Raw genomic sequence first — 10,611 nt, 5'->3', positions numbered from 1 at the left:
CTTGCTTTGTACTTAGCAGAGAACGTATTTTATTAGTTTTTACAAGTATGGACATATGAACAATGTGTCATGCAACATAAGGGAACGGACTTTACCATCCAACAGCTGCTCCATAGTAACTGCCTATGTGCCTGCTCTTGTCCTAGGGTACGTGAAAGCTAAATTTAGCTCTCAATGAAATAACAGTTTACATTAGTATTTAAGATCAACCTGAAGGTCACTGTCAACTAGCCTGAGCTGAGATAAACAAGTTACCTTGCAGCCACTGTACGTTGTGCTCCATGGTGACAGGGCAAAGTCCTTCTAAAAATTGATGTGCAGACTACAGTACTGATATCCCCTGCTGTGATTGTCTCTAATTATGGTCAACTGAGCCAGGAAGTGGGGTGTAAAATGAGGAAGAGGAAGTTGTATTGCTACTAAGGGATTCTTTGTACTTGCAGCTTGCAATACCAAGGTAAGATGTGAACAAACGGGAGGGTGGAAAGACTACAGGGCAACTCAATCTTAGGCCCTGAGGCTCCACAGAACATTCAGGGGAGGGCTGGAAAATTGCTCAAAATCAAACAGTTTTCAGTGTTGATGGTTAGCATGTAGAGGCTTGAAGACAATCCTAAGTAGTAGTATAGGCATGCCAAAAGAAGAGTAAAGTTGATGCCACTTAGCACAGGGTAAGAGAGCACATAAGCAGTTACAGTGGAATAGCTTTCACATGACAATGCCCAAGTCCCTTTTAATCTTGCAGTATCAGAAAATTGTTTTCCCATGTCCATACCCAAAGATGATCCGTCTTCTCTTTTAATTCCGAAACCTGCTAGTTACTCTGAAATCTATATTAGATCTTACCTTCTGCCTTAAGAGACTACCCCCAGTTAACCCTTTTTGCAAGGAACTCTGCATAAGCAGACTCCTGAGTCCAGATGGAAACCTACTCAAGTTAAGAGGGCTCTGCATGTGTACAGGGGTCCACATATGTCAGGATCTTTCAGGATTAGGACCACAGACCCCGATTCAGCAAAGAACTTTAAATCACCCTTATACCCATCACCAACTTAAATGTTCCTTAACTTGCTCTGCTTTGGGACTTTAGCCCATCTACCCTTTATCTAGATGACCATCTCTGTTAAGCAAGCACTTTTTGAGTGAAATTATACTCATCTGAGGTCTGAGCTGTTCTCTTTGAAGCCAGTGGATTTTGGCTATTGATTGAAATGGGAACAGGATGGGTTTCTAGATAAGGAAAAGTCTAGAACCACCTCAGAGGCATTTGCATTATTACACTGCTGTTCTCTGCACTGATGGTTACTGTGAGATGCAACTATTTAGTGAAGGATGCTAAATCACCTGTAAGAAGCAACTTTTACATATTGAAGAAGGCAGTATCCAGGTTCTTAAACAGCACCTAAACATAAGGGCAACATTATTGGTAAAATACAGGGAGAAAAACCTGAATAATTCAGGGATGCAAAGATCACTCTACCTGATTATGCTGCTGACAGCAACCAGAAACATCTTAGGCGATTATGTGAAGCGTCAGGGTCATAAGATAGTGTTACTGAGTCCTGGTGACACTAGACAATGTGTTTAATGATAATCATATAGAATATCAAATGTTAGCAGAGACTCAGAGATGGCACCTTATATTCCTTCAGGTTTTTTAACTACTTATTTTTATACCACTTGAGCTAAAAGCATTCTGGATAGCTAAGTCTTCAGGAATTCTCATACAGTTCATTACAGTATTTACTCGCTGACATTTTCAGTATGAAAAATAAATGATTTATCAGGAATGGGAAGGTACCTAACACACTTTCCCTAAAGCAGAATTGCAGGAGTTAAATCTTTAAATTTGGAAATTGCAGTTCTACAGATTTAATTCAACTTCTGTTGTATACTCCAAAATCTCATCCAATTGTTCAGATGGGTGAAGGCCTCAACCCTTTGTGGTCACTGGAATTTTTGCCATTGACTTTCCTGGCACTGTAATTTGACTCTTGATTCTTCAGTGAAGCACCATGAGGAACAGGGCAGAAAAATCAAATATAAAATAATTTGCTCCAAACCTTCTGGTATATTTCCTTCCCCTGTGATATTTCCAAACCCCAAATTATTTAAAGGATTTTTTAACACAACCTGGATGAGTTTTGGTACTTTTTTTTTTTTTTTTACAATGAAAGTGGATGCCTAGGAGAAAGCTTGCAGTGACATATCATGCAGTCAGCTGATGATAGATCTTAGTTATCATTTACACTTAGGCCTCTTTATACTGTAAATTATAGTCATATTCAATTTAAGATGCCTTTATGCTGTCAGAGCAGTGTAAATGAGGACAAGGAACCATGGGTTGTTGAGGTCCCACTCTAGTCACTTCCACACTGGTGAGAAAGGGAGAACATTGAGGGTGATGATACAACATCTCCAGCTCTGACATTAACAGAGTGGAAAGATGGCATTGCATAGTTTTTAGAACTGCTGTGAGAGCATCCATTTACAGTTGTAGTAGGTCTCAGGTTAACACTTCTTCTCTAGTCTCACCTGAGACTACTGTTGAAACGTCTTCTTGTACCTGCTTGAGCTAGTATCCTCAACTCACTGTGACTGCTAATTAACTCTTTAAATTATGGTAAACAAAAACCAAAGAGCACAGGAGCAGCTTAACAAATATCAATGTTTTACAGTGATGCCAGTTCTTGTCTAGTTTATTAGAAGTAAACGGTATTTAATTAGGAAATAAGCCTATAAATATTTTAGTTAGCTATTCTTGAATACTCTGTGTTAGACTAAACAGAAAAGAGATTTATTTCATGGTTAAACCTAGAAGACTCCTGGCAAAAAACGCACAATATGGAATGTCCCATACTTGTCTGAATTGCACCTTTCACTTTCATTCTGAAAGGCTCAAACCAAAAAAGCATCTTTAGCTAATTTTTTTTCAAAAGCACCATGCTTAAATAGGTACAGACAGTAAACCTCGTGGAGGATACGGTGTAAGTATGTAACTCTTTAAAAAAACCCACCCTAATGATACTTTGAGATATCCTTAGCAATGCAAAAAGAAATAGGTCATAGTTCATTAATTGCTTTATGGAATTAAGCATCATGTCAGCCCAGCAGTTCTGAAAACAACAAGATACACAGGTCTGAAGCCACGTTCTTGTTACATTGCTACTTATTACAATGTTACATTGTTACAGATATTATTATTTTAAGAATCATGTGCACATTCTGTACTATTAAACTGGCTGCGTATTTAATTTTAATGGATTATTTCCTTCCTTTTTTAGTTCAGTGTTTATAAACATACAACAATACTAAAGCATAAGCAAATGGGTTGACAAAAAATGCTTTGTAGTATGAAAAGCAACATAGTTAAGTATTGTGAAGTAGTTTATTTAATTAAAATATCCCTTTATGAGATACACTCATCCCTGATGATTTCATTGTAACTATAGCAGAGGGAAAGCTGTACTTTGGATGAAGAGTATCATTAATAAATAAATAAATACCAGTAACTCTAGATTTTCACCTGTATCCTTATACAGTGACATCAACTTCATTCTGAAATTCAGCTCTTTTAAGCTTTTGTAACACATCTTTCAGCTTGGATTAGAATCACTTTTGGTCTTGGTGTTGAATTTCAAGCATTAAAGAACCCCATCCTTACTTGTTACAGTCAATTTACAGCAGGTATTACCTCACTTCTATTTTTTTATCATTTATTATACTACATAAGTCAATTAAATTATCATACTAAGAAATATTTTGGCAAGGTTCAGCCCACAGTATGATTGCTTGTCATTTAGCAACATCAGCACAAATCCTGTCGAATCAGTATCAGCTGAGGTATTCTCCTTTGAAATCAGTGGAGTTATATCACCTTAGAAGTGACCTTTCTTGAACAAATAGTGTAATTGATCCCTATCCAATAATATTTTTTCAGATATTTTGAGCCATCTATTCAGTTTGTGGAAAAAGTAGTTACTCAATTTATACCAGCCATCTCTATTAAAAAAGATTGATCTTTTTATCACCTATGTAAAAGAGGCAGTTAAAATTAAGTATCTAATTAGTGAATACAGTTGCCTTTATCATACAAAATGTGTGGCAATAAAGGGAATTAAACTATGAAATGAGAACTACTTTTTCATTGGTAATGCTTTATATTTAATTATTCCAAATTTGTGTACATAGAAACTTGAGGGTTTGATATCCTCTTACCTTATAGATTAATAGGGTAAATCCACAGTTATCCCAGTGTGAAAAGAGGAACCAGGCCCAGATTTATTACAACTCATCTCTAGTACATAAGTGACTACCGTTATCTACTATTACTTATATTTTTACAATATACAGATATTATCCAGTACCACTACCATGGACACACATCAGGAAATAGTTCTGTTTTTGTCCTGAAACCCTTAGTGCATCAATAGTCCTTACTCACATAAATTGAATGTTAGTCTGAATTGCATAGATCCTGATTTTCTGTTTGAGAGTTTTCTTTTAAATACTAATGTACTTGAACATTCATATACACTCAAAACACTGATGTGTGACTACAATTTTAATATCACATTAAAAAACATTTTCTGGTATAATATGTATATGTTTGTCTCTATACTAAACAAGATCTTATCTGCTCTATGTAAAATAAGTATACCATTAATTTCATTTATTTAAAATGACTTAAATATAGATTACTCAAGATAGGCTATCTGAATGATCTATTATCTTGAAGTGAAGATAGATAACCTGGTTAGATTTACTCTAGTTGCTACTTTTTACTGTTGTTGTTGACTTTGATTTCTTTTCTGTCTCTTTCCAGGGATAGCTCTGTAATTTAGGAAATGGTCTGGAAAATCAAGCTCGCTGTAGAAGGATCCCTGCAAACAATATCTTGCATTCCTTGTTTAGTGACAAGTTTTCTTTGTCTGACTGACACGTTGTCACTTCAGATCTTTCATCTCAAACTGCCCTGACAACCCTGAAGGCTCAATAGACTCAGGGGAACCAAACTGGCTTTTCTTCTCAGGGGTTTCACTGCTAGGGTTACTTCCTGTGGACAGTTTTAAAGCTCTTGGGAAACCCTCTGGCATCCTTGGAGTTTATCGAGCTATGTCTTGTTGGCAGAGTTGAACAGTTAATTACATACGTGTGAATTTATTAAAATATTGCTGTTCTTGTCTATACTCTCTTGGGATATAAATAGACAGAAAAGGTTAATTAGTTAGGCAAGAAATGTGAGCCAGGTCTCAAATCAAGCATTTGATCCATGAAACAGTAACCTGAGTAGTGGTGATTGTCACCTTTTGAATCCTTTATAAAGCAGGCTGGCAAACCAGAGCCAGTACTTCTGTATTGCCTGGTATCTTGTCAGCTACCTTTCCTTCACCTGCTTGAGAAAACCAAAAAAGGTGAGCAGCCAGCTAGAGATCAGACAGCAGAATCTCCTCTGCAGAGTTGATCCAACCGTAAGTATGGTAGATGCTAGTCTGTGAAGTTTAGTTTACTCTCTGTCACATACAGATCGAGTTTACATAGATTAGTTATCAGTTTTCTTTTTATTCTTCAGACTTGATACTAGGAGGGATTTTTCTTCTCTGCATGCCCAATTATCCTACACTGCTAAATGCCAGACATTGCAACAGATTGATGATTAGCTTACTTTACCTGTTAAGAGAATCCCAAAATGATCTGACATGCTCAAAGCAGGTAATAGGTTAAAAAAGCATCACTGACATTAAGTATCTCAGCACACTAATTTAAGGAGGATATGTTGTCTGTTTGCATTGGTACTTTTTAAAAAAAGAACATACAAGGGCTTTCACTTCTGTGGAAATCTCTATTTTCTGCTTACTAACTAGAATGACCTCCCTTAAAATGACTTGTTACGTTATTTAATACAAATAGTCCTGTTTTGCTAGGGGATGTATTTACTTCTGCATGTGCTTGTATTTCACCAGTCAGCAATGCATTGTTTTTGAACAGGTTCAACATGAGTATGACTGACTTTCTAAGCCCTTCTGATATTGCTGCTGCCCTGCGGGACTGCCAAGGTAAAAAAAAAATCACAGATTAACATATATCTAACCTTTGGTACAATAGGCAGAGGACTTAACTCTTCAAAAATATTGAAGGTATGCTCCAAAAGATAATGCAGTAGAGAAAGGATATTTCCTGTTTTCTGTTTGGCTGAATGAATGTGTTCATGACTGCTTAATACTTCTGGAGAGCTGAGTTTGTATCTTATCCATGTGTGATTTTTTTTTTTTTTTTTAAGAAGTTAATTTTTGTACTGTGAGATTAATTAAACTACCATAATGCCTAGATCTTTTTGTATGAGCAGCCTTTTCTTCACTACTGTTGACACTGAAACCAATTTAGATGCAATTAAAATATTAAAGTAATCTGTTCAGGAATAAGAATTGAACTGATCCTTGTTTTTATTATTTTTATTTTTAGCTCCAGATTCCTTCAGTCACAAAAAATTCTTTCAGATAAGCGGGATGTCCAAAAAGAGTAGCAGCCAGCTCAAGGAAATCTTCCGGGTCCTAGATAATGATCAAAGCGGCTTTATTGAGGAAGATGAGCTCAAGTAAGAGTTTTCTCCATCACCTTGATTAGTAAGGCTGTTTAAAAAGAGGTCAACATTTCCTTGTTTCCAAAACTATCATCTAAGGACAGGTCATGCTTAAGTGGCAAACCTTTAAATTGATTTTTGAATGTCCTGTGGAGGTTGACCTTCAAAGAGAAAAGAGTAAGGAATAAAACCCCATGCTTAAAGCCAATAATAGGTATAGATAAACAACACTATCTGGGGTTGCACTTTGGTAGAGTGCGCAATTAAAGATCTCAGAGCTGGAAGTATCAACCAAGAAAAAAGTAGTCTCTTTTTGGAGTGCACTTGGGTACATGGGACAAACAATGTGTTTAAATAAACATGTTCAGCTTGATCATGTGACAACCATAAAAAGAACAATATTGTTCAGAAATGACTACGAAGGGTTTTTTCCTTTAGGTATTTCCTCCAGAGGTTTGAGTCTGGAGCCAGAGTGTTAACTGCCTCAGAAACCAAGACTTTTCTGGCAGCTGCAGATCACGATGGGGATGGCAAAATTGGGACTGAAGGTATTTAGAATGATAGCACAACAGAAAAACAGATCTGAAAGACATGTCAACACATTATCAAGTCTAACACCCCCCGCCCTTCCATAAAGCAGAGTAATTTGTCTAAGCCATCCAAGGCAAATTCTTACTTAATCTGCATTTATACACTTCCAGTGATGGCAATTCCACAACATAAGTAATCTGCTGAGATTTTAAACTATCCCCACAGTTAGAAAGTAATGTATGGCAGTCTCCCTGACTACCAGAAGAAACATGTATCGGCAGAAAGCAACATTTCCTATGGCCATGAACAATGTTAGATCTTTTGCCTGAGGGCCGAATGGGGAACCATTGACTCTGAAAGTCTATAGGGCTCAATAATGTATGCCAAGCAAAACTCCAGTAGGATTTCTGCTTAAGAACTGAAATGCTCTAAATGAGCTAAATTTAAATATACATTCACAAATTGACAGATTTTTAAGATCAGCATGGGCCATTGTGATCATCAGGTTCTCCCTCCATAGACCACAAACTATATAGGACTTCTCTCTATTAATTCCTGATTCAACTTTAATAGTTTAAACTAGAGCATGTTTTAAAAAATATATTCAGTCTTCATCTACACATTTTCAGTAATGCAAAAGCTATCACAATACTTGGTAAATTGTTCCTGTGCGTCTACACATGCTATTAATTCAACTGAATAACCTCTGGCACAGTTTGCACTACAGTTTATTGCTCCCAGGTGCCATGTTTGCACCTGCACCCAGTACCACTGCATGTTGAGCTGGGTGCAGACCAGCCCTGGCTGGCAAGGGGGCCCAGGAGTCAGCCTGCCAGCTAGGGGCTGCTCCGACCCACCTCAGTGTGTTGTGGAGGGGCTGGCTGGGGCATGAGGGTGCTCCAGTGAGGGGGTAGCCAGCAGGCAGCCCCTGCACTGAAGCACCTTCATGCCCTAGCCAGCCCCATCTGCATCTACATATGTGTTACAGCGGAGAAAATAACTCCACCATAGGACACCACTTGCATTTGGCAGTACTAGCCTATGGTGGAGTTATTGCATTTACTCTGTACTAATAGCACATGTTGCTAGTGGCATTTTACTGTGGAGCTAATTAGGCAACTCCACAGTAAATGTCTCATGTAGATGAGCTGTCTGACAACCTAAATAAATAGTCTTTCACAGGCAGGCATACATTCCAATCATTGACGGTTCTTGTGGCTGTTCTCTGAACCATCTCCAATGTTTCAATCCTTTTTGAACAGTGGGCAACAGGACTGGACAGAGTGTTCTGACACATTAGTGCCAAATACAGAGGTAACAGCTTTCCTGCCCCTACTCAATCTGTCCATTTAAACATCCAATGATTGTAGTAGCTGTTTTGCCACAGCATATGACTAGAAACTCATTTTCAACTGAGTTCTCATTACAAGTCCACATGGCTTTTTCAGAGTCCCTGAAAATGCATATAGCTGCGCCCAGTTTATGAAATGGTCCAGATTACTGAATATTGCTAACATGCCTCTTTATTTAAAACTTTTCCAATTGCTGTTATCTGCAAACTTAATCAGTAATTAGTTCATATGTTTCCAGTACATAGATAACAATTTAAAATAGGATAAGGCCAAGAACTGATCTGTGAAAAATGCAACAAAAACTTATATATTTGATTAGAATTCTCTGTTTCTGATTATTTTTGAGACCAGCTTTCAGTGCATTAAAGGGGTGCCATATTGATTTTTGGGTTGTCTTAGTTTAATAATAAAGATGACATGCAGTCCCAAGTCAAATGCTATATAGATGTCTAAGTATGTTACATCAACACTCTTACTTTTCAAACCAAGCTTGTAATTTCATCAACAATTGTTTTAAGTTAATTTGACATGCCCATTTTCCATAAAACCATGCTGACTGGCATTAATATTACCCTTAAGTCTCACATCAGCTATTCTGCTATTTTGACCAGATCAACTGTCAGGATGACAGGCCCTACATGACCCACTTTTTTCTTTATCCCACTTAAACACGGTCCTAACTTTATCTTTCCCCCAGTCCTCTGGAACTTCCCTGGTATTCCAAGAACTGAAAATCAGTATTAATGGTTCAAAGAATTTTCCACCAGCTCTTATAAAACTTTTGCATGCAAGTTATCTGGAATTGTGGATTTGAAAAATATCTAGGTTTGGTAGCTCCTGTTCAACATAATTCTTAGTTGTTGTAGGAGGGGAAAATATTTAATCCCCATCCTTTGATATAAATACACTGTTTTTCACAACAACAACAAACATACATATTGAACACTTCTGCCTTTTCTGCATTATTATTCCTAATTCAAGCCCGTGAGATGGATGAACTAATTTTGTTTTGTTTTTTTTAAACCACTTAAATGTCCTGGCTTCAGAAGTTAATCTCAAGCACATATGCTGTTTGTTTCCTTCTTTGGTAAGAACAAATGGAAAAAAAAAACTGATAAAAAAAGGAAATAAGGAGAGGATCATTTTAATAATGTTAAATATATTAAAAATACTATATAGAGAGCACTTTTTTGGATCAGCCTCACCCTTACATGCTCTAAAAGCCAAAAAAAATCCTTTAATAAGCAAACAAACAGGGAAAAAACCCACAATGGGCCCTGTAGGAAAAAAAAGTGTTGGTTTAAACTACAGAAAAATGGGTATATGTGGTTGGTTTGGTGAACCTAAAACCAGTAAAAGGGGCCTAAAAAACCCTGTATTCCAACCATGAGGTCCATAATATATAACAAACAATAAAGTGATGGATGTCTTCATGGATGTATTTAACTTGCACTGGTTTGAGGAAAAACTTAGGTTTCTTTCTTTCACTTGATTGCTTTATGTTCCTTCTTTTTTCAGGTGTCAATAAGGCAGTAATATTATTTTTTGTTTTTCAATATCCTGTTCTTATTGATGCTGCTAATTAAATATGCACTATTCTTTTGTAGAATTCCAGGAAATGGTGCTGTCCTAAGGGCAACAGAGAAAGGCAGAGGAGACGAATCTACTAGAGATACTAAAAAAACCTTTCAATTCAGGGAGTCCCTTGTTTATTTATTCATCTTTATAGTGTCTGTTGTTTGTTTATTGTTTATCAAAGCACCAATTAATAATGTTTTTTGATAGTGTGAATCATTTTACCATGTTCTAACAATATATTTCAGCAGACACTGCCCTTAAAAACATCCAATAAAAATAAATTTATCATCATGTACTGTTGCCTGTGTCTATTCTTTCCACTAAGCTGGAACATGTGTAAGTACTTAACCTAAAAGTGTTTAATCTCCGAAAGACCTTGATCCATCCAGCCGTCCATATGTGCCTCTTTTAAGAAATCCTTGCACCTCTTCTTTTGAAGTCAGAGGCACGTCTGCCTGGGAAGAGTTTGCTGGATCATGCCCAAAATTCCCAACCAAACTCTTGATGTGCCAGAAATTAAACCCTGCTCAAGGGCAGGTGGGGAGGGGTAAAAAATTATCAGTGCTTTCC

The 10,611-nt window shown here is 37.0% G+C and overlaps 1 protein-coding gene across 3 annotated transcripts; it reads left to right on the top strand.

Annotated features, from left to right (window-relative positions):
• Window positions 1-320: 320 nt before the first annotated feature.
• Window positions 321-10,332, top strand: LOC102577218 (parvalbumin, thymic CPV3). Of its 3 annotated transcripts, none has more exons than XM_059716473.1 (6): window positions 321-457; window positions 3,543-5,471; window positions 5,989-6,056; window positions 6,463-6,595; window positions 7,019-7,128; window positions 10,071-10,332. In XM_059716473.1, the coding sequence occupies exons 3-6, from the start codon at window positions 5,996-5,998 to the stop codon at window positions 10,094-10,096; spliced, it is 330 nt and encodes a 109-aa protein (XP_059572456.1). In that variant the 5' UTR covers window positions 321-457; window positions 3,543-5,471; window positions 5,989-5,995; the 3' UTR covers window positions 10,097-10,332. The 3 variants fall into 3 exon arrangements, with proteins under 3 accessions (XP_059572456.1, XP_019350144.1, XP_059572455.1); XM_059716472.1 differs by having other exon boundaries at window positions 322-457; window positions 3,543-3,687; window positions 4,826-6,056; XM_019494599.2 differs by lacking the exon at window positions 3,543-5,471.
• The last annotated feature ends 279 nt before the right edge of the window (window positions 10,333-10,611 follow it).

The sequence above is a fragment of the Alligator mississippiensis genome, chromosome 13 (genome assembly GCF_030867095.1).
Source record: "Alligator mississippiensis isolate rAllMis1 chromosome 13, rAllMis1, whole genome shotgun sequence".
NCBI lineage: Eukaryota > Metazoa > Chordata > Crocodylia > Alligatoridae > Alligator > Alligator mississippiensis.
The sequence above is the reverse complement of the archived record's forward strand: the minus strand, read 5'-3'. Positions and strand labels throughout refer to the sequence as shown.